Below are 25,218 nucleotides of genomic sequence, written 5' to 3'. Positions count from 1 at the left end.
GTTGTTGGGAAAACAACACTATAATCAGGATCTTTATTTCAACGCAAATGGAACCTAAAAGCATGACATTTATGATGGATTTTTAAAAGTAAGATTTAGTAGGAATGTTTGCAACATAAGCAATGAGTAAAAGTTCAATACTGGAGTCTGATATAATAAACTACATCTTCAAATATCTATTGAATAGGGACTTGTTCAAACCTAAAGGATTAGATCTCTATCATGTTGACCTGTTTTATGGGCAAGCTCTCATCAAACTCTGCATTTCTCATAGGACTACAAAAACTTTTGCTTCCTCAGAATATTTCTTTCTTAAAAGGGTCTGTCAACCTAAATAATACCCAGGCAGAGATTCTCCAAGGAGTAATAGCAGGGACTGCTTTGAAATGGGAAGGTTTCAAAGGCAAGATGAGGAGGATTATGTAAGTTGTCTTGAATCACTTATCCTTGGCTTCAAGGGTGGTCTCCATCAGAGATAAGCAGGAGCTGCTGGGCAGCTGTCCTTGCATGAGTATTTTCCGTGGAAGGTTGCAGTGACACTCGAGTATGGTTGTGCAGTCTTTGCGACAGTTCTTGGTGTCAGGCAAATGTGCATGAGATGCCCTCCTTCACAGCCTCCTGGCTCGGTTTATTTATTGGCGCACAAGCAACTCCATTTTGATTCTGACAGTTTCACAGGCCTAAGAATGCTTGTGCTACTGAGACAGTGGCCAAGCCAAACTGAGAGATGGGAGGCAGGGGGAGGAGGGTCAGTTATGGCATTGAGGGAGCCTAAATGACCCTGTGTGGTCTCAGCATGGATCTACTTTCTTCACTCTAGAAATCTTTGAATGTTGATTTTTGTTATAAGAAGCTTGTACAAGCAGAGGGAGAGCAGCTTCAGAATTCAGAGATAAAAGTTAAGTACCATAATCTCTTCAGTTAATCTATTCCACTACTACTCCTATTCTATGCTAGATTTAGCCTAAATATTTTATCATAGGACTGTGTCACTGGAGAGCCAATCTTTAATTTTTGTATTTCTCTATAAGTCACTAACTTGTACACATAAATTTAGAAAGTAGTAACTGATAATAAAGCAATAATTTTCCCAAATAAAACTTTATAAACTTAGAATAAATGCAAACAAGTTAATTCATAGAGTATTTTAAGCTGTAATAATGATCTGTAAAAACACACACACACGGGCTCCTGGGTTCTTTGTTAACTAATACATCTAGCAAAGTTGCAGGTTTTCATTGATCCATGATGCATACAGGAGAAATAGAAAATGTCAGTGATTCTAATCTGTTCAGACAAAACAAACTTATGAGCATTTAAAAACTTATTTATTAACTTTCATTTTGTTTGAAAGGCAGAAAGACGGGGATCTTCCATCTACAAGCTCACTCCCCAGAAACCTGTGAGCAGCCAGGAGTGGGTCAGGCCAAACCCAGGAACTGGGACCCCATCTGGGTCTCCCACACGGGTAGCAGGGACTCAAGTACTTGAGCCATCGCCTGCTGGCTTCTAGGATGTACATTAGCAGGAAGCTGAATGGGAAGGAGAAAAGTCGGAACTTGAACTAGGTACTCCTAAGTGGCATGCAGATATCCTAAGTGTGGACTTATGCACTGTATCAAATGACTGCCCCATACAGTTTAGAAACAGTGACTCTAGTTCCATGATTGTTCTAGAATAACAAAACAGCTAGTAAGCTAATTAGTAAGAATTTCAGTTCTCTTATTGTTATAGAACATGGCAACAATTTGTAAAGTCTCATTCTGGAGACTCATTTTGTCAAATCTTACTTCCAAGGACAAATTTACCTTGAAGAGAAATGAAACAAGTCTGCAATAGATCTAAATATTCATACAAGTTCTCCCATTACATAAAATAAGAACGTTATTGTGAAAAGTGTCAATTAACATCTTATCAAATCAGATCTTCTGAACTGAATGTGAAAATGTCATCTCTCCCAAGCTAATGTAGGCAAGAGGAGATACCTCCTTTATCTCTCTTTTATACCCTTTGGTTAATAGGATTAGGTTCTGGAATTTCATTAGTTGGGATTTGAAGAGGTGGCAGTTAGGGGAAGGAAAGCACAATTAGAGTTAAGTTTAAAAGAAATGAAGAATGATATGAATAGATTAGCAAACAAGAAAATGTTAATTGCTAATTAGATCTTTTTTTTTTAAGCAGGTCTATGTATTGATGAAAAGATACCAGTTTCTTACTAGGCAGGTTTTAAACTGCTAGGTTGTGTGTGTTTTATTTTGTTTTTCTAGTGATACCTTCTGCATCCATCATTTCCAGGGCTGAGAATATAAATGCTATAGTGCCCAAGACCGTCATTTATTGGAATAGTCTAACAACAATTGAAAAGATTTCCTGTGAAATGAGATACAAGGCTACAACAAACCAAACCTGGAATGTAAGTTAAACTTTCATGATTCTTTAATATGTGACTGAATGATTTAAAAGATAAGTTAACTGGGCTGGCGCCGTGGCTCACTTGGTTAAATCCTCTGCCTGCGGCACCAGCATCCCATATGGGAGCCGGGTTCTAGTCCCGGTCGGGGTGCCAGATTCTGTCCCGGTTGCTCCTCTTCCAGTCCAGCTCTCTGCTGTGGCCCGGGAGGGCAGTGGAGGATGGCCCAGGTGCTTGGTCCCTGCACCTGCATGGGAGATTGGAAGGAAGCACCTGACTCCTAGCTTCGGATTGGCGCAGCTCCAGCTGTAGCGGCCATTTAGGGGGTAAACCAACGGAGGGAAGACCTTTCTCTCTGTCTCTCTCTCTCACTGTCTAACTGTATCTGTCAAAAAAAAAAAGATAAGTTAACCAACTATCAGGGGCCACAGTGGATTACAATGATCCACTTAACATGTTTTTATATGAATGTCTGCATGATATTTAAAGCACTTGAGTTTTGATGACAGCTATCACGCACTTCCAGAGAGCTATTTCCTAAAAAGATTTTCTTGCCTTTTACAAATTGCTAAATATACAAATCTCCAGCTGAGAGGGATCTATCTATTTAGCTCCTTGTAATTCAGATGGCAAACTTCACATCAGTGATCATGAATATGAAATTTAAGTATTCTATGCTGAAGCTTGACAGGTATCCAGGGAAATAAAATTTGTTCAAAATTGGGAATTTAGGTTTATGGATGTCTCTTTTTAAATTACTAGCAGAGAACTCATCCTTAAATGAGCTTAAAGTATAAAGTGAATGTCTAGTGGGTTGAGGAACCTTTTCCTGCCAAGGGTCATTTGGATATTTACAACATCATTCACAGGCCATACAAAATTCTCGATTTAAAAATTAGACTGCTATAGATTTTTGAATTTTGAATCCTGCCTGTGATTGATTCCCTACACCAACCAATTAGCCATTTCTAAATACCAATGATAAACTGTCAAATGTCTTAGGAGAGGCGTAGGTGCAAGGTCCATTAATAAAATCAATCAACTGTGACAATGTAATCAATCAAGACTCATTAACTTGACCTGTGGAGTAGCACTAATCTGTCTTGGGAAAAATTTCCAGTTTTGGTGTTCTTTGAAAAAAATGTCATTTGACCGGCGCAGCGGCTCACTAGGCTAATCCTCCGTCTTGCGGCGCCGGCACACCAGGTTCTAGTCCCGGTTGGGGCGCCGGATTCTGTCCCGGTTGCCCCTCTTCCAGGCCAGCTCTATGCTGTGGCCAGGGAGTGCAGTGGAGGATGGCCCAAGTGCTTGGGCCCTGCACCCCATGGGAGACCAGGAGAAGTACCTGGCTCCTGTCTTCGGATCAGCGCGGTGCGCCGGCTGCAGCAGCCATTGGAGGGTGAACCAATGGCAAAGGAAGACCTTTCTCTCTGTCTCTCTCTCTCACTGTCCACTCTGCCTGTCAAAAAAAAAAAAAGACAAAAAGAAAAAAAAAGAAAGAAAGAAAAAAATGTCATTTTATTATTTTCAAGTGTAATAAATTGTCATTTAGTACAAATACTAAGGAATAAAGTTTCTGATTTTACTTAATTAAGAATTATATATCAGCTATGAGTTATCTAATTTTAGGGGCTTAAGTAAAATGATGTACATTTAACACACTGAAACATACATGAAACAAAATTTAATGCTTCTTTGGTGACTGACATGACTTCAAAGGCCTCTACTGCTTCAGCCTCACCATTCTGAACATCCATTTTGCTGAGTAAGATGTTCTTAAAGTGTCAAGCAAGTGAGGCTGACATTACACTGATTTCACTGATTTTACCCTGAGACCTGAGCCTTCATTCACCCTTCTTCCCTTACATCTAAACGTGAACTTCACAGTCATTTGATTGCACTTAAGTAGGAGTCCTTGCATCGCTGTATCAACAACCCAATGAAGATCCTGCTGGGCTCCTTTGGCATGGGGGAAGTTTGGGTAAAAAAGCAACCCAAGTGAAGTTCTTAGATTTGGAATTAAATTGTGCAGGCCACAGTAATAGAGTAATACTAAAGATACTAAACTCCCTTATTTGGTGTAAATAAAAAGTAGTCAACTATAAGAGTGCTTAAAAATAGAAAGAAATTGAATCATTTGTTGCTTAAAACAGGAATATATATTGAGAAATGTGTCGTTAGGCAGTCTTATTATGCTAACCTCATAGATTGCAATTACTCAAACCTAGATGGGACAGGTAAGCCCCTGGACGTGGTCTCTTGATGCAATCAGGAGGTATGGTAAACAAGAGACACCTGCGGCTGTGCTGGGTTAGCACAGCACGCTGTTTTGAAGTCAAATTGTTTTTGTAAGTGGAAGGAGAATATGCTAAAATAACAATAAGTAGGCGAGTAAATACCCAAACCACCAGCATAGGCATTTATCGTCATCATTGAGTATCATGTACTGGACATAATTGTGTGCACTACAGTTTTAGTCCACTGACAGCACAGTGGGTTTGCTTACACCAGTGTTACCACAAACACATGAGTAATGCCTTAGGCTATGCACTTTCGACAGTCATGACATCACCAGGTAACAGGAATTTTTCAGCTTTATAATTGTATGTGGCCTGTTGTTGACTGGAATATCATTGTGTAGTGTACAGCTGCAGCTGCATATAATTAGCATCTCTGAAGGTTTTCAAAAACCACTGTTTTCTCTTGAAACTTCAGTTCTCTGTTCCCCCTAGTGGTGCTGCATGTGCCACCAGGACAGTAAATTTGAGTTACTTTTCAAAATCTCCTTACCAGCAGTGGCAAATGAAGGAACTGAAAAAATGTTGTCTCATATCATCTTCATAAGAATCCTTTGCAATAGACAAGATTGGCTCCATTACATAAATGAGAAAATAGAGCTCAAGAGAGATCCAGCCAGATTTTTCTGGACTTTACACAGTCAGTAACTAAGTGTTTGTCTTAGAACCAATAAATATTTTAGATACCCAGTTAAAAAAAAAAAAAAAAAGTAGGTGCTGGCATTGTGATGCAGTGGGCTAAGCAGCCTCCTGCAATGCTGGCATCCCATATGGGCACTGGTTCAATTCCTGGCTGCTCCACTTCTAATCCAACTCCCTGCTAATGAGCCTGAGAAAGCAGTGGAAGATGGCCAAGTGCTTGGGGCCCTGCCACCCACATGGGAAATCCAGATGAAGCTCCTGACTCTCAGCTTTGTCTTGGCCCAGCACTGGTTGTGGTGGACATTTAGGGAGTGAACCAGCAGGTAGAACATCTTTCTCTGTATGTGTCTCCCTTTCTCAATGTAACTCTACCTTTCAAATAAATAAATCTTTTAAAAATATGATGAAGTGGTGGCAGGCATCTGGTTCAGAGTGAAGATGTTGCTTCGAATGCTCACATTCCATATCAGTGCCTGGGTCTGAGTTCCTGCTCCATTTCTGATCCAGCGTCCTGCTAATGTGCACCCTGGAAAGGCAGTAGATGATGGCTTTGAATCCCTATTCCCCATGTGGAAGACCTAGATGGAGCTCCTGGCTCCTAGATCTTGCCTGGCCCAGCCCCAGCTGTTGTGGGCATTTGGAAAGTTAAACAGCAGATGGAAGACATTTCTCTCTCTCTCTCTCTCTCTCTCTCTCTCTCCCCTTATAAAATCTTTAAAAATCGAGAAAATGAAAGATCAGGTTTTGGTTCAAAACTCATATTTTAACACCTCTACCAAGCTTCTAAATACATCCACTGACACAGAGAAAAGTGAGTTACCGTTTTACCCAGCTACCCAAGTCACAATAACCAGAATGAAGACTTGCTTTATGTTTGCCAAAAGGAAAGCCTTGAGGCTAAAATACACGCTCCAGAGTTCAAAGCCTTGTTCACTACTTTCCAGCTGTGCGTACTTGATCAACATCTTTGTCTTCTCAATGTCTCATTATTCCCATACTTAAAATATGGGTAAGACAAACGCCTACCTCATCCAGTTGTGTGAGAGTGAGTGGTGAGGAATCACACAATCTAAAAGCCCAGAACCTGGAATAGCATTAATGTCCAGGGAATGCCAGCTATCACTGTGACCTTCATCCTGACCTCCAGGGGACCATGCAGCAACAATGGGAGTGCAAAGAAGTCTGCCTGAAAATGTGCATAATGAAAATGCGTGTCTATCTCTTTAGCTAAGCTGTCTACAGACAGGAAGCTAAAGGAAACCGTCCTTGTGATGAGTTACGAGGCTGACACTGATGGGAGAATATTGATTTATTGAGAAACGCCTCCAAGTGAAAGCTTCAGATTTTGCCCTTGGAGATGATTCAGTTGCATTTTAAGAACATTTACAAACATCTTGCCCCTCCTCATTTGCCTTAGCCTCTATTTCAATTCCGCAGTAGTGGAGCTGAGTCCAGACCAGAACATTTAAAGCAGAGTTTAGTAAAGTCTCACAGATAGCAAGAAGAAATTAGGGGTAGGTATTGGTGTAGCGGTTTTCTTTTTATATATTTTTACTTATTTACTTACTTACTTATTTATTTGAAAATCAGAGTTATAGAGAGAGAGAGGAAGGAGAAACAGAGAGAGATCTTCCATCTGTTGGTTCACTCCCCACATGACCAAATAGCCAGGGCTGGGCTGACTGAAGCCAGGAGCCAGGAGCTTCTTCCAGGTCTCCCACATAGGTGCAGGGGCCCAAGGACCTGGGCCATCCTCTGCTACTCTCCCAGCACACCAGCTGGGAGCTGAATTGGAAGTGGAGCAGCTGGGACTCAAACTGGCACCCATATGGGTTGCCAGCCTCGCAGGCGGTGGCTTAATCAGGTAGGCCAAAATGTGAGCCCCTGGTGTAGTATTTATGACACCACTTGGGATGCCTACATACAGGAGAGCCTGGGATGAAAACATGGCTCCCAATTCCAGCTTCTACTAATGTGCATCCAGAAGGCAACAGGTGATGGCTCAAGTACTTGGGCCCTTCTGCCCATGTGGGAAACTCAGATTCAGTTCCAGGCCCCTGGCTTCAGTTTGACTCAGCCCTGGTGTTGCACACATTTGTGAATTGAATCAGTGAATGGAAGATATCTCTTTCTCTCTCACTCCCTCTCTCTCTCAAATAAATAAAAATAAATGAGTAAATTTTTAAAACTTAAGGAAGAAAAAATAAATATATGAAAGAAAAACTAGCCACGGCACAACCTGAATTAGCAAATATGACTACTCCCCATGGTTGGTAGGCTACATCCAATCTAGCTTAAGTTTTTAATCCACACAGTAGACACCATTTTAACCAACGTAAGGATATTCCTCCTGTTTGAGGAGACTTCCAAATATTCATGAAAAAGGAATTTAAAGGTCATGTATATTTTCCACAAACTTTCTGTGATATCCTTTTATATCTAATCTATGGAATAAGACAGCAGTTTCCATACAGATATTTGTTTGCTCTTCATTTAAACTTGTCTTCTAAGTTTTAATTATGCTTAAGAATAACTCTCCTAAGAATAAGAATAATCTCAATAGGTGATTGACACCAGTAGTGTCCAACACCTTCAGGAGAAGTTATACAAGTGTGTGAGGATATACACCCAGAGACACATTTACACACACAGTGAGACCTAGCTTAGGGCCTCAAAGTATTACCATATCAGAAAACAACACAATGAGCTTCTCTTATAAGAAATACATGTACAGTAGCAGTGAAGTCACCATGTTACACCACCAAAAGCTACTTTATAAATTGCATATCTGAACAAAACCACTGCCAAATCCACTATTTAGCTGGCAATCATGCTGGATCCCACTTTAAGCAGCAAAATTTTAGTGCATCTGCTTCCTCACTGTTCCTGGAATGGCTGGAACAGAGATCCTTGTTTTCCTTTAAGAAAAGAATTCATTCAAGAGAAAAGGTTGATGATAAGAAAGTAGCAGAGTTTATTGAAGGAATAAACCTGACAGATCAGGTGGCCAGGTTGGCAGAGGCCAGAGTGCCCCCTCTGTGTCTAGACACGAGATTTTACAAATACAAGACAAATGACAATTTTTTTCCTGCTGTTCCCCCTGCCTTTTCTGGGATATTGCTGGGTGGAAGGCTTCCCACACAGGGTTACAAGATGAAAGGTTCCCAGGTGCAGGGCCAGGAAAATTCCCCTGGAGCATTGTTGGGCAGAGAGAGTCCTGGGTGCCTGATCCCTGTACAACGTTGCTACACAAGGACAGGAGATTGCTGGGAGGGGGCCTCCCCCACAATGCTGTTGGGTAGGTCTTTGATGTGCAAATATCAGGTTGCTTTTAGGGCATCTAGGTCTCTTCCCTCATTCAGCTGCATGAACTTCCTGTGTTTATTTTCTCACTCTCACACCCGAGTTTATGTCTGTCTTCCTGCTTAACATTCCCCCATTAAGAGAAGTAACCCAAGAACCTGACGTGGGTAGCATGGGTGGAGGTCTGTCTTTTTTATAGCGTCTTCCTGCTCCCATAGGTGCACAGAGCTGGTTATGGGTATTCTGATATTGACGGTCCTGTGGTATTTGAAAGCAGCAGTCTAGGAAGTTTGCCCTGAACAATCCATATCATTGGACGTGATGATGGTCATATCATCAGACACGACAGGCTGGAAACCCTGTCTCATCACCCTCTGGACCTGGATGGCTTGTATTCTGTTATAGACAAAATTAAAGACACATAGTCTAAAGAGAAGTAGTAGAGTATGGAAGAAGTAGTGGCAAGGAGGAGCAATGGCCAGAATATCCACAATGCTAGGCCAAAAATTCCAGCCCTGTGTGGTCTGGTCCTGGAGTTGTCCAAGATACATTGACTATGATTTAGCACCTGTCCAGTATGACCACAAAACAACAATCACAAATGCCCCCTTGGGCAGCAGTTAGCAAATCTAAGGCCTGCCCATTCTGAAGAAAGACTGGAGCCAAAGAGTTGATCTGATTTTGGAGGGTGAAGAAGGAGGCCTCAACCTGGATGTTAAGCCCAGCTAATTCAGTGAAGAGGTTGACAAAGACCTTGATTGCTGAGACTGTCCCAGTTCTTCCTGTGGCTACTTTTGCTACCCTGGCCAGAGTGCTAATGTCCACCAGGATGGGGAGCAGGAAGCCAACTCTTTGGGAAGCCTGAGAAGTGGTATGTAAGAGTGTCAGTATGGGAGCTGAGCACTGGAAATATATATGGCAGATAAAACATGGGCCAGTGTGGAGAGCCTTCATCCAACTGATGGGTAAGCACTGGTAGAGAGACAGTTCACAAAGTACACACCTTCTGTAAGAGGGAGGCAAACTGACAGATGATGTGTATTAAATTAGAATTTTCAGGGCTGGCACTGTGACATAGCGGGAAAAGCTGGGGTACCAGCATTCCATATGGGTGCCAGTTCGAGCCCCTGTTGCCCCCCTTCTGATCCACCTCCCTGCTAACGCACCTGGGAAAGCAGCAGAAGATGGCCCAAGTCCTTGGGCCCTTGCATCCTTGTGGGAAACCTGAAAGAAGCTCCTGGCTTCTGGCTTCGGACCAGCCCAGCTCCAGCCATTGCAGCCATTTGGAGAATGAACCAGCATAATGAAGATCTCTCTCTCTCTCTCTCTCTCTCTCTCTCTCTCTCTCTCTCTCCCTCTCTCTATCTCTCTCTCTCCTTCTGTCTGTTATTCTGCCTTTAAAGTAAATTTTTAAAAAAAGCCTTAAAAGAGAAAGAAATTGAGCTAGAGAAATGCAGTATTTAACAGCTCTATTTGTTTCTATTTCTACAAGGATGTCTGAATGGAAGAAGGGCCTTCCATGAAAAGCTTCGCAGGGACTTAGGGAAAGCTGGAAGTTAGCCCCTGTCCTAATTCTGAGCAAAGCAACTGGGAGAACTAAAAGTCAATTTTGGCTGGTTTCCTGGAAAATTTTTCTCTATTCTTTCTTTAGGCTCTGGTTGGGCCTTTCTACTTTACTTGAAGATGGAGGTCTCCAAGCAGAGTGAGGATCCCAGGTTATACCTAAGGGCTTGCAAATCTCTTGTGTAATCTGGGAAATGAATAAAAGCCCATTATCACTTTGTAGTGGTCTTTAGAGGCCACTAAAGTGGTTCATAACTTCCCTTGGGAATATTTTGGCCACTTCCTGAGTTCTTTCCTTCAGTCTGGCATTTAACTGCTCAACTCATGCCTGCACAGGTACAGCAAAAAGAGACCATGGCTGCATGTTGAGCAAGACAGACAAGGTGGGGAAAAGGAAGAAGTCAGCTAGACTTGGGACGTTCCTCAAGCCTGCAGGCAAGGTCGCGCAGACTTCCTCCACTGCTGACTATGGGTATGGCTGGAACAGGGATCCTTGTCTCACTGCAAGAAAAGAATTCAGGAAAGAGACAGAGATTGGTGATTAGCAAGCTAGGAAAGTTTGATGAAGGAGTTACACCTTACAGATCAGGCGAGCTACTCAGCAGAAAACTGAGTGTCCCTTCTGCTTTAGATTGGGGTGTTTATGCGTATGGGGTGAACTTTTCCCCACACACCTTCCTGCGGCATATTGACACATGGAAGGCTTCCCACACATGAGAGTCCCACCCGTTGCCAGGGGAGGGGTGGTTAATCACACAGTGTAATCAGACAGAAAGATCCCTGGGTGCTTAGCCAAGAGGATTCCCCTGGGAAGTCCTGGGAGTGAAGAGACAGAAACCTAATGACAGGAAGATTCCCAAGGGCTGGATCTCCCCAAGGCATCTAGGTCCTTCCCTCATTCAACTACACAAACTTCCTGGCTTTCACACACACACACACACACACACACACACACACACAGGCTTATGTCTGTCTTCCTGCCTAATGTTACCAGTTAAATACAGAAGTTCTAGAACTTCAAATCTTCTTCTTGCTTTACTTTATAACCTGAAAGTTTATATCTGTGTCTAGTCCTACAACCATGGATAACAATCTGCCATAGAAACTGAAGTGAAGGGCAAATAAGAAACATTCATTCCTCGCCATTAGGGGGTTCAGCTTGTCCAGCTAAGAGCGGATCTTTGCTTGCTGTTCAGCTGACTTGCTCACGGGCCTGACCATGGTTTCTCCTCTACATGTCCACAGTCCATTTCCTGGGACTGATGGACTAGCCTGGGTGTGTCATACTCATGCTGATGGCAGACAGCAAGAGCACTTAAGCCCAATCTCAGTAGCACCTTCCTGCCTTCTGCTTGCATTGTGTTCACTAACAGTCCATTGGCCCAAAGAAGCCACATGACCAAGTGCAGATTTGGAAGACCCTCAAGGATACACAGCAAAGGCAAAGGATATAAGGCAGGAAAAAGAGCCTCTTTTTCACTTACCAGTAGGATATATTTTAAAAATCTAAATAGAGGGGCCGGTGCTGTGGTGCAGCAGGTTAACACCCTGGCCTGAAGTGCTGGCATCCGATATGGGCACTGGTTCAAGTCCCGGCAGCTCCACTTCCAATCCAGCTCTCTGCTATGGCCTGGGAAAGCAGTAGAAGATGGTCCAAGTCCTTGGGCCTCTCTGCACCTGCATGGAGACCTGGAAGAAGCTCCTGGCTCCTGGCTTTGGATCAACACAGCTCTGGCCATTGCTGCCAAATGGGGAGTGAACCATCAGATGGAAGACCTTTCTCTCTCTCTGCCTCTCTTCTCTCTGTGTAACTCTGACTTTCAAATAAATAAATAAATCTTTAAAAAATCTAAATAGAGAAGAAAACAATGGTCATGAAAGCTTTGGGGAGACGTATACAAAATACAAAATCATAGTTACATAGAATGAACAAGTCTAGAGAGTTAACATAGAACATGAGAGCTATAGATAGTAAAATTGTACTACACATGGGATTCATGCTCAGTGAACAAAATTTAGCTGCTCTTGCCATAAAAACAGACCAGAAGGAGTAACTATGTGAGACGATGGATATGCTGATATACTTCACTATGGTAACCTTCTTACTGGGTACATGTGTCCCATAACACTTTGGATATCTTAAATACACACAATAGAATCTGTCTTTGAAAAAGTCTTCTTTCTATTTTGAATTCTGGCTGCACTTCAGAGTATTTCTTTTCTTCAAGGGAACTTTATCTGTAAACATAATGGTACGAGACATATTGGAGGATAACAACTTCCTTGCAGGGGAAGCTATTATAAAGCAGAGTGCATTTGAAAGTCAAATCTTGGACGCAATAACCAAAACCTCTCCTGGATTCCAGGAGACTCCAGGTGCCCATCAGTCATATTTACAAAGCTGAAAATCTCAAGGGCCATGAGTTATAGAAACTCTGATATCTTTCAGGGACCATGCCATTCTCTCAACAGGTATCCTCATGAATTTTACATTTTCAATGTATTATAAGCTTTAAAGATTTATGCTAAAATTGGATTTTAATAGAGGACTCCCTGAATGACATTGAAACCTTATTGTTGTTGTTTTTCATCCTGATAGCTTTAACTTTCTTTTTCATGAGCATTTGGTAACTGTTTTCTCCAAATCATTATATAAGTGCATTTCTAGATGTATTTAATGTCTGCCTTTCAATCATGCTTTGCTTTTTTCAGTAAGTCACTTACTGTAATACACTGTTCAAGTACTTTGGTTTCCTCTTCCAACTGAAACAGCTTGTTTGGGGTCATTTTTTGTTACAGCTTATAGCACATTGTAGTGCACTAGAAAAGAGATTTGAAGTTTGTTCCTCAGTTATTTTCTTTTTATATAAAAAAGAATGGAATATATACATAGGATTTTTATGATTCAGTATTCTTAAGTACTTTCTTTATTATTTCCCTCCCATATACATGTGAGAGTCTTCAAAATATTCCTGGAAAAAATGAAAGTAAAAGATACAAATAAAAAATATGAACTTTATTTCTCAGCATCGTTTGCATGAAGTTTAAGAGACTTTTTTGTATGCATGACATCAGTCATTTAGTCCATCCCTGAAGAGCTAAGGATCCTGGAAATTTAACCATATCAGTGCAGTCTTCTTATATTGTTAAATGCAGAAAAATGGAAGTCTTTTAAAGATTTTTTTAAAGATTTACTTAATTTATTTAAAAGGTAGAGACACAGAGAGAATGAGAGAGTGAGATCTTACAACTGCTGGTTCACTCCTCAAATGACCACACTTGCCAGGGCTGAACCAGGCCAAAGCCAGGAGCCAGGAACAACATCCAGGTCTCCTGTTGGGTATCAGAGGCCCAAGAACCTGTGCCATCTTCTGCTGCTTTTCTAAGCCTATCAGCAGGAAGCTGGATAAGAAGCCAAATATCTGGGGTTCAAACTAGTCCCCCGACATGGGATGCAAGCGTCACATATGGAGGCTTAACCCATTGCACCACATCAGTAACTCCTAAAGATTTCTTAGGATTAGGAAATAAAAATAATGCAGAAGGAGCTGAATCAAGATTGTAAGGTCAATTCCTACTGACTTTCCCTCAAAACTCTCCCAAGGGTGGGTGTTGTGGTACAGTACGTTAAACCAATGTTTGAGTCACCATCATTCTATGTTGGGGTGCCAGTTGAGTCCTGTCCTCTGCTTCTAATCCAGCTCCCTGCTAATGTGCCTGGGAAGGCAGCAGATAATTACCCAAGTTCTAAGTTCTTGGGTCCTTGCTACCTATGGAGGAGACCTGGATAAAATTCCTGACTCCTGACTTCTGTTACTCCTGCCTGTTACAGGCAACTGGGGAACGAATCAATGTATGGAAGATCTCTCTCTCTCTCTCTCTCTCTTTCCCTTTTTTCCCACTCCCTCTCCTTTTCTCCCTCTCAAATAAATAAACACATTTTTTAAAGAATATTTACCTCCATGATTAAAAATCTCCCCCCAAATTGGTGTTTCTTGATGAGAGAAATGAGCAGGACCATTGTAGCTCGCAAGGACTCTTTCCTGAAACTTTCCTGGGAGTCCTTCTGCTAAAGCTTTGTCTAACTTTCTCCACTCTGCTGACCAGCGAAGTTTATAACGCTCGAGCCCTCCAGAAAGTCAATAAGCAATTTGGAGTATCTCCAAAACCATTGCCATGATCTTTGTTCTTGACTGACCCATTTTCCTTTGCACCACTTCTACCTCTTGGTAGCCATTACTTTAATTGTGCTTTGTCTTCAGGACTGTTTTTGGTAAGGTCATGTTTCAACTCTTATTACAATTCTTCAAAGAAATGCTTCAGGATCTTGATGCATGTGTTTAAAATTTCCATCGAAAGTTCTGCCCCTGACTGTAGCTGATCTGGATGCAACAGGTTTGACATCCATTAAGCAAAAATTTTATTCAACCCTGACTTTTCAATCAGAATAACTGTGTGAGAGGTACCTGCTGAAGTGTCTACGGTGCTGGCTATTGTTCCTGCTGTGAATTGTTAGTCTCTCCGATTAAGGCACAAACAGGGATCATTTTTTCCTCACAAGTTGGGGAAGATGATCTGCTGCAATGGGCTTCACCTTCAACATCGTCTCATCCCTTCTTAAAATAAATGATCTACTTTTAAACTCCTGACTTCTCTGGGGAAATGTTACCATAAAATTTGTAAAACGTCGATGATTTTATCATTTTGGCCCCAAGCATCACCATAAATTTGATGTTTGTCCTTGTTTCAATTTGAACAGAATTCATGCTCTGATAGAGACCCTTTTCAAAATGATGCCTTGTTGGGGCCGGCGCCGTGGCTCACTTGGTTAATCCTCCACCTGTGGCCATTGGGAATTGAACCAGCAGATGGACAATCTCTCTCTACCTCCCCTCCCCCACCTTGTAACTCTGCCTTTCAAATAAAATAAATCTTAAAAAAAAAGAATGAATTGAAATCCATCTTAGCTTTCTCACAATATACATTGTCCAAATATTACTAGAAAGTTTTTTTGCACCAAAATGAGCTCATACTTTTAATTTCATCTTGCCATGAACTTTTTGAAAGACACTTGCATTAACAGTGCTCTATCCCTTTCTGTTTTTCCAGGTTCTAGAAGAGTGCTTAGAAGATAAAAGGCGCTCATACGTTTCTGCTGAATGGAATAATTGTTGTGTTTTCACTGTATACTGTATTTTCACTGTCATTCATCCATTTTAGGTTAGAAAATTAAACACCAACTTTACATATGTGCAACAGTCAGAATTCTGCCTGGAGCTAAACATTACATATATATTTCAAGTGAGATGTCAAGAAACAGGGAAAAAGTACTGGCAGCCCTGGAGTACACCCTTCTTTCATAGGACACCTGAAAAAGGTGAGAATATTTATTGACTTTATTCTCTTAGGCTTCATTTATTTTAACTTTTGTTTCTCTTCTAAGTACATATTTTTTTTTCCTGTTTGACTTATACCAGAATTGAAAAAACAATCTGAATTGTCATTTTTCTTTGATTTTGTTGAGACTGACTATAATTGATGCAATAGTCCTCAAACATACCTGGGCATAGAAACCACGTAAGGGTGTCTGTTTGAGATGCATGTTCACCATCCCCACCCACCAAGGGTTTGATTCCACCATGGGAAGTAGGGAGTTCTCAAAAATCTCACGTGTGCAAATGTCTTATGTGATTGTGGGGTGTAAATTAATCAAAGATCTTGTCTTGAAAAATAGTTACATTAAACTCATTAAGACATTCTGATAAAAGGGACACAAATCAAATCTTATCAATAAACACTGGTTAACTACTATATGTAAACCAATCAGAAACTTGAGATTAATTATCCTCTCAACAACAGGATGTTTCATATTTTCTTCTTCTAAGATCAGCTGAGATCTCGTGTGTTCAGGGTGGTAGAGCTGTAGAATATTTTCTTATTTTTAATATTGTTATTTTAATTTTATATCCACTTACCCAAGTCATTCTATAACATCTTAACCAAATGGACTTCAAGTGTAATAATAAAAAAAATCTATTTTAGCTGTCATAAAACTTTATAACAGCCTCATTTATCTGAAGACACCCCCTTACTGAAGGTAGCTTATGCACTAAATTTAAAAATTTCCCCTTAAGACTGAAGGATTTAATCATAATCACAGTATTGTTAATATCATTCTTATTACATTTTAGGATTATGTTTTCAAAATGCTTTGGCGTTATTAATAGCAGACAAATAAGAGGGAGCAAGAGGAGCCAGATGAGCTGAAAAGCTCTTCTAGCGCCCCCTAATGCCCAACTCTTAGAAATACATTAAATGAATAAGTGTCTCTTTATTTTTTTCCAATACTATCAATTCTATCTTTTAAAAATTTTTATTTATTTGAGAGGTGAAGAGGCATAAAAGAGAAACAAATAGGCAGACAGAACTCCTTTCTGCTGGTTCACTCCCAAAATGCCCACAACAACTGGGGCTGGGCTGCCAGAGACAGGAATACAAAACTCAGTCCAGGTCTCCCAACCATCACCTGCTGTATATCAGGCTGTTCTCCATAGGTAAGGTTTTAAGTACCAGGAAATAGGGAATAAGAACACCACACCTGCTCTTCAATAGTTTAAATTGAAAGGCTTTTTTCCTAAGGAGAAAAATTCCTGAAGGGGAAAAATATGCTAAATACTCCTGAAAACTTGCAGTTATCTAAGTTTAGTATGTTAGCTAAGACAAACAAAAGATTATTTTCTTGACACAAATTCTTATTTGAGGAAGTGAACACATGCTATGGAAAGTGCTAATATTAAATCTTTTTGAGAATGTGTTTCTTTATTTTTTGTTTGCAAAAGCAATTCAAACTTATAATATACAACAGAGAAACACCTGTTATTTACATTTTAATGAATACTAGGTTTTTTTTTCCTATTCACCTATTTTTCTAGTGATTGATGCTATGGTGTGTATTCTGTTTTATATCCTGATTTTCTTAGTCTAGTTTTTAAAAACTAATTTAATGGCTGTGCAACCTTCCAATTAATTAATGTATTACAATTATTTATTAATTTATCTATTTTTAATTTATGAATGTATTACAATTTATTTATTTATTTAGTAATTTCCTTATTTAAATCATACTAAATAAATAATTTGTGTTATTTCCATTTTTTCCTACTATTAACAAACTTATTTGAGTAGGTTTATTTTCAAACTCTCTTATTTCTTTATGTCTAAAAAAGAATTGGATCAAATGTTAAGCACATTTTATTTTTTGATTAATTTTATTTTTGCCAAAATTTTATTTTTTCCCAAAGAAACCTTTTATTTAAGGAGTACAAATTTCATGTATTTCATAAATACTACCCTAGGAATATAGTGATTCTTCTCACCATATCAGCCCTCCCACCCACACTCCCACCCCTCGTCCTCCTCCCTCTCCCATTCCCAGTTCCATTCTCCACTAAGATTCATTTTCAATTAACTTAATACACAGAAGACCAACTCTATATAAGTATATAAGTAAAGATTTCAGCAATTTGCACATAAAAAAAAAAAACACCTGTTACTCAATAATTGAGTCAAGGGCTGTTCTTATCTTCCACTTAACAAACTAAAATGAAATAAATCTGAGAACAAGTTTTACAGTTAACTCTCATAATACAACTCATTGAGGACAGAGGTCCTGCATGGAAAGTTAGTACACAGTGACTCCTGTTGTTAATTTAACAATTAACACTCTTATGTATGACGTCAGTGATCACCTGAGGCTCTTGACATGAGCTGCCTAGGCTGTGGAAGCCTTTTGAATCCACAAACTCTGTCAGTATTTAGACAAGGCCATAAGCAAAGTGGAAGTTCTCTCCTCCCTTCAGAGAAAAATACATCCTTCTTCGATGGCCCCTTCTTTCCACTGGGGTCTCATCCAAAGAGATCCTTCACATAGATCATTTTTTGCCACAGTGCCTTGGTTTTTTCCATGCCTGAAATGCTCTCACGGGCTTTTCAGCCAGACCAGAATGCCTTAAGGGCTGATTCCGAGGTCAGAGAAGCACATTTTAAAATGCAGATGTATGTTGTCAAATATGCCTTATCTTCTTTTCAAAGATTTTATTTATTTATTTGAGAGGTAGAGTTACAGATAGAGAGAGGGAGAGACAGAGAGAAAGGTCTTCCATTTGCTGATTCACTCCCCAAACGGTCACAGCGGCTGGAGCCAGGAGGCTCCCAAGTCAGGAGCCAGAGATTATTCCAGGTCTCCCACACCGATGCAGGGGCCCAAGGACTTGGGCCATCTTCTACTGCTTTCCCAGGCCACAGCAGAGAGCTGGATCGGAAGAGGAACAGCCGGGACTAGAACCGGCACCCACATGGGATGCCGGCGCTTCAGGCCAGGGCTTTAACTCGCTGAGTCACAGCGCCGGCCCCTACAAGGTGCTTTCAAAATGATGCCCAGCAAGTACTGCAGGACAGATCATAACGCAGAGGCGGCCTGGGCTGCAGTCCCCCACCTGCTGGTGTGTCCCTTCTCTGGACCACTCCTGTCCTCAGCCTCTGAAAACCAGGTCTCAGTAAGAAACCAAGACAACTCGTTTGCAAGAAGGTCTACAAGTAACATATACGACTCGATCTCTTTTTCTTCCCCCTTAAAATATTTAGATGTTAATGGAAAACAAAGCCCTATACTAAAAAAGAGAAAGAAAATCAACTCCTCAGAATGCAACACTGAGCTTTAGCCAACACTGGAGGTATCTGGGTAGGAGACCTGCTGTATTCCACCCTAGTGTAGTACAAGAGACCAGCTAAGTGGCTGAAGTGTTGAGTAACTTCAGGAGAAGAAATAATGCTCGTTGGATCTTCATTGTGTGCTGGGCACTGGACAATATGCATTTCACATCTGAATTGTCCTTCTCTGTAAAAGGAGTATGATTTGGGGCCGGCGCCGTGGCTCACTTGGCTAATCCTCCCCCTGCTGCGCCGGCATCCCATATGGCGCCGATTCTAGTCCCGGCTGCTCCTCTTCCAGTCCAGCTCTCTGCTGTGGCCTGGGAAGGCAGTGGAGGATGGCCCAAGTGTTTGGGCCCTGCACCCGCGTGAGAGACCAGGAAAAGCACCTGGCTCCTGGCTTCGGATCGGTGCAGCACGCCGGCCATGGCAGCCATTTAGGGGGTGAACCAACGGAAGGAAGACCTTTGTCTCTCTCTCTCACTGTCTAACTCTATCTGTCAAATAAATAAATAAATAAATAGGAGTGTAACTCTTTGGAATTCTTTTTTTTAGATTTATATTTATTTGAAGGCTGGAGTTACAGAGGGAGGGAGGGAGAGAGAAAGAGAGAGAGAGATCTTCCATCCACCAGTTGAGAGAGAGATCTATCTTCCATCCACTGGTTTAGTCCCCAGATGACTGCAAGGCAAGGGCTGTGCCAGGCTGAACCCAGGAGCAGGAGCACCTTCTGGGTTTCCCACATGGGTGCAGGGGCCCAAGGACTTGGGTCATCTGCTGCTGCTTTTCTACAGGCTATTAGCAGAGAGCTGGATCAGAAGTAGAGCAGCCAGGACATGCACTAGCATCCCCATATGGGATGCCAGCATCACAGGCGGAGGCTTCACCCAATATGACACAACACCGGCCCCAGGAGTGTAATTTTTACGGCGTGGATGAAGAGGATGATGCCCAGGGAAATACCGCAGTTTTGCCAAATGTTACCAAGCTGGTAAATGGCAAAGCTGGCACAACTCGGGCTTTGGGATTCCAGCACATTATTTATTCCAGTCCCCTTCCTAAGAGACATAGATGGGTCTCACATTGTCCCCCACCCTGCACCAGCCACCTGGCCAAGTCCTCTTGTGCATATTAGTTAGCAATAAAACTGAGCTTCATTTCCAATGCAGGGTTTGTTGGGAAAATGCAAATACATCAGAAAAGAGCCACTTGATGTTACCAGCCATTTCTACCTTGGCCAGAATACAAGTTGTAGAAGCAGATTGGGGTTGAGATGATAAAGAAGAAACCCTGAAACTCCAGGAAACTTGGGAGGGGCAAGTCTGAGACAAGGATGCAGTACAGGTGGGAAAAGTGCATTTGCAAAGACTGGACCAGCACACCGAGTAACTACTGCGTTTTCCCACTGGAACTGGTCCAGAAAAGCAGTGTTTCTGCACCAGAAACCATGGCACCTGCTTAAAATGATGCATAAGAACCAGTGCCATAGAAGTCAGACTCCCTATAAGAAGGGGGAGTGTCATGCAAGATACCACAGGATATGAACAGGACATGTGGACAGAAAAGGGGAGACCTGGTTGCCCAACCCATCGTGAGTGTTTTCAGGGGGTGGGGAAGGATGGACATGTGAGAGCTACCTCTCATACTGTCTGGTCCCCTCTCGCTTGCTCTTTCCCCCAAGGCTCTGACTGTCCCTCGCCAGCTTGGCAGCACAGAGTCCCAAGAAGCCCAGGACACAGGTCTGCTGCCCCAGCTCACCTTCCTCACACCCGCGTCTGCCCAGATCCTGCCCTGCCTCTGGATTGAGGCTGCAGTAGAGATGCTGAGAAGCCCGGAGGGCTACTGACATTGGAGCTTCTAACCCACCAGCCTGGACAAGTCACTGTTAAATGTCCTGGGGCTTGTTGAGCAGGGCCACAAGGGCCCCACAGTAGAGAAGATCATTGATAAGATCATTGATCAGTATAGAAACCCACCCTGAAATCCTGAACGTCAGTTCCCTAAATCCACTTCCCGCGTGCAAAAGGTGAAACAGACTTACGGGCGGGACAGGCTCGGCACATCTGCACTCCACAGATCGACACGCATATCCCTCTGGGATGAAGCTAAGACACAGGCTCTATAACTCCGGTAATGACAAGTCAGAGGCCTGCAGGAAGAGCAGCCACGTTTCATGCTGACTAATTAACCTGCTGCGATTGCTATTTGCCCGAGAAGAGTTTCCCAGAGATACCATGTCACCCTTTTTTTTTTTTTTTTGACAATTTTCCAGAGGAAGGCATGTATGAGCAAGAGACTGAACAACATATTACTTTGTTCTCACAAAACACTACTGATTCCTGGATTAACTCTAAGTCCTTGATGATTCTCATTAATTTTTCAGGACTTTTAGTGACTAAAAGAGAAAAGCAAATCTTAGACCAATGGAACTAAATATAGGCAACACTAAATGTAATGCAAATGAGATGGTGGCACACAGAGTGTGTTTTCAAAAATTCTATTATCTCTAATTAGAAATCCATGTGGAGATGGATTATGAATTTGCAGATTCTGTGTTACTACATTGTGCTAAACAGGCACATAGTATTTCTTGAAAAAACAAATCATTTTATTTTATTTTTAATGCATTTGATAGTAAGAGAGAGAAAGAGGGTGTGCATGCACTCCATGTACTGTTGCATTTCCCAAATGGCTGCAATGGGCAGGGCTGGGTGGGCCAAAGCTGTGAGTAGAGAACTCAGTCCAGGTCCTCCGTATGGGTGGCAGGGGCCCAGCTACTTGACCCATCACCACTGCCTCTCAGGGTCTATATTAGCAAGAAGGTGGACCTGAAAGCCAGAGCCAGGTATTGAACCCAGGAATCCCGGGTAGAACACGAAATCTAAACCAACATCTTAACTTCTAAGCCAAATATCTGCCCTAACTAGTCAATTTAGACTGAATCGTCTTTGTGTCCTGTCCCTAATAAACCGCCAGGTTTCTCTAGAATAAAAAAGCACCTCAGAGAGGTAAGATTCGGCCCAGCTGTTAAGACGCCACTTGGGATGCCCACGTTGCATATGGGAGTGCCTGGGTTTGAGTCCCGGCTCAGCTTCTTACTAATATGCACCCTGGGAGGCAGCAGGTGATGGCTCAAGTAGTTGGATCCCAGCCACCCACATGGGAGACCTGGATTAAGTTCCCTGCTCCTGGCTTGGTCTGGCCCAATGCTAGCTAGTATGGGCATTTGGGGAGTGAAGCAGCAAATGGGAAATTTCTGGCTGTCCATCTGTCTGCCTCTTTCTTAGCCTCTGCCTTTCAAGAAAATATAAGTAAAATTGTTTTTAAAAGCTCAGAAAAGTTCATAATCTCTCTGAGGTTTGTAACCCACTAATAGAGAATAAAGATTACACTTGTCCATGAGGAAGTAACATCTTCTGTATTAGTTTCCTATGGCTGCTTGGTAGCTTAAAACAACATACATTTGTTTTCTTATAATTCTGGAGGTGACAAATCAAAAAGCACAATCACTGGGCCAAAACCAAGGTGTCAACAAGGCCATGTTCCTTCTGAAAGCTCCAAAATCCAGGTCGATTTCATCGTCTTTTCCAGATTCTAGAGGCTGTCTGCATTTCTTGACTCATGGCCCCATCCAGGCCAGAAGCACAGCATCTTTCAGTCTTTCTCTGACTGTTGCCCTTCATTGGATCCACTCATCTAATCTAGGATAATTGTCCCTTCTCAAGTCCCTTTAGCTGTAGAAGGCAATCCACTCACCTGTTCCAGGGACTAGAGCATGGGCAGCACGTTACTTGTCCCACCACATTTCCCCATCAACCCACCCACTACCTACAGACATAATCTTACCAGTCAGGATACTTAAGTAAAATTGAGCAAAAGAAATCAAATCTAGATATCTTAATCAAAAAGGAATTATTGGAAATATAGCTGGAAATCTGTAAAGAGACTGGCAAAATGGCATGAGTAGTATCTGAATGTCAGCAGGAGTCATAACCACAGCCAAAACTGCAGCTCAGGAAGAATCTGGTAAGGACCCTGCAGCTGAAAAGTAATTGCCGCCCCCTCCTGCCCTGTACCCTGGACAGCTCACTGAGGTTGCTATCACCAGGCTCTGGGTACAGCTGCTGTCCCCACGTTGAATTCTAGGTGGCTTCCTGAAGCTCTTTGTCATTCAGTCCATATTCTGAGTCTGAGAGTTGGGGAAGAAGTATCTTATTGGCTGGGCTTAGGTCTTCAGATTACTGTCAACTGCTGGCTGTGCAGAGAGTCTCTGCTCCCTTGAGACTTCCACAATGGGAAGCAATGCCTGCCTGTTACCTATTTTAGGATTCTCATAAAGTATATGTCCTGGTATTGGGCAATGGAAACAAAAGACAAATGTCCATTTGACTCTTCAGACTCGGGGACAGAGGCATGCTGTAGCTGAGAGCAAAGCTGCACTTTGGAAGAATTGTTGACCACTTGGTAAATGTGGAAACTGCCCATTTGGGCTTGTGGAAGTCTGCTGCACTTTGACACCAGATTGTATCTCCACACAGTCTATGTCAGTTAGGGCATGGTGGCTGCTGCTTTTACCTTTTCCTCCCCTTATTCTTTCTTTTTAATGATATGACTGCATATGTACGTTTCTTATCTTCTGCCTATACACACCAGGTACTTACAGCCCAGGAATAGAAGATTGACGATAATCTCTTGAGTATGCTATATACACCCTGCCATCCTTAATTTACATGGATGACACCATAATCCACTAAATGATTCATTGTTTGACTTGTTTTGCAAGATGTGGTAATAAATTTGTTCTTACATATAGTTTTCTCTGCCCTGGGCTGCTGGTGCCTATCTGATATGTGTGATGACTGTTTTCACCTTGCTAATTGACATGGGCCAGGATCAAATCTTTGCCCTTGGCCTAATAATGTTGAATTCCAATCATATATCTGAAATGGCAGTTTGAGAAGATATCACTAAAATGCTATGAAAAACTGACTTATGAAAATGAGATGAGAAACAGAGAAACAAAAAGGAGATGCTTATGCCTTAAGAAACATAGGAGAGAGGCAAAAAACCTTCAATAATTCAAAAAACACACCCTATATCTTTTGTAATATGACTCCTCTTTCTTGACTATCTACAATCTTCTGCAAGAGCAGTCCAGAAAGCTTCATGTGTTAGTATGCCCTTACCAACAAGTTTGGGAAGGACGGAAGTAAATGAACTTTAGAGATGCCGATACCTTCTGACCCAGTAATCCCGCTTGTAGAAATCCAGCCCTAGGAAATAATCAAAGATACGGAAAGGAAACTCATATATAATGATATCTATCAAAAAATAGTGATAAAAAATAAGAACTTGTAAGCAATCTAAAAGCCTGACAACAGTATTAGCTGATACTTATTAAGGTTTTAATTTGTGTCAAATATGGTATTAAGTGCCTGCTATGAACTATCTCATCAAACCTCATCAGTGAAGCACTGCTATTATCCAATTTTACAAATGAAGAAACTGAGTCACAGGGAAGTTAAGCTACTAGCCCTGGGCCATGCTACTCCAAGTGGTGCAGGCAGAACTTGGACTAAATTTCATCTGAGTTCACTGTTGGTGTTTGGAATCACCAAGTCCTATACTTTCTCAGTAGGAAAAGAGTAGAATACAATCACGATGGGATAGTAGGGTGCTTTGAACAATTTTTAATAAAATGAGGAAATGTTTGCTATATAACATTGAGTGAAGGAGATAGTGTACAACATTGTTAAAGAGTATCATCTCCACTAGGGTACAGACATCCATAAAAACACTGCTAACAAACATAAAAAATGATTGCTTCTAGTTTGTGGACAAATAAACAATTGTGTTTTCATTTCTAAGCTTTTCAACCATCCTAAAATTAGCATATATTGCTTGTACAATCAAGGAATATAGTTGAGTGTTTTGCTTTGTTTTGTTTTAAAGATTCAATTATTTACTTGAAAGACAGTTACAGAGAAGGAAAGGCAGAGGCAGAAAAAGAGAGAGGTCTTCCATCTGCTGGTTCTCTCCCCAAATGGCCTCAATGGCCAGAACTGGGCCAGGCTGAAGCCAGTAACCAGGAGCTCTATCTGGGTCTCCCACATGAGTGCAGGGGTCCAAGCACTTGGACCATCCTCGCCTGCTTTCCCAGACCACTGGCAGAGAGCTAGATCAGAAGTGGAGCAGCCAGGACTCAAACCAGCACCCAAAGGCTTAACCTGATACCCCACAGGGATGGCACTGAAAATGATTGCTTTTAAGAAGAAAATAACACTGGAATGGAAG

The 25,218-nt window shown here is 41.7% G+C and overlaps 1 protein-coding gene across 1 annotated transcript in view; it reads left to right on the top strand.

Annotated features, from left to right (window-relative positions):
* IL23R (interleukin 23 receptor) overlaps positions 1-25,218 on the top strand; it is a 71,583-nt gene that overhangs the window by 32,303 nt on the left and 14,062 nt on the right. The window contains exons 5-6 of the mRNA XM_070078295.2: positions 2,268-2,413; positions 15,436-15,592. Of these exons, the coding sequence (XP_069934396.2) occupies positions 2,268-2,413; positions 15,436-15,592 (303 nt within the window). The remainder of the gene's footprint in view (positions 1-2,267; positions 2,414-15,435; positions 15,593-25,218) is intronic.

The sequence above is a fragment of the Oryctolagus cuniculus genome, chromosome 7 (assembly GCF_051225735.1).
Source record: "Oryctolagus cuniculus isolate XC-2025 breed Fujian yellow rabbit chromosome 7, ASM5122573v1, whole genome shotgun sequence".
Taxonomy (NCBI): Eukaryota; Metazoa; Chordata; class Mammalia; order Lagomorpha; family Leporidae; genus Oryctolagus; species Oryctolagus cuniculus.
This window is presented reverse-complemented; position numbering and strand designations above follow the sequence as displayed.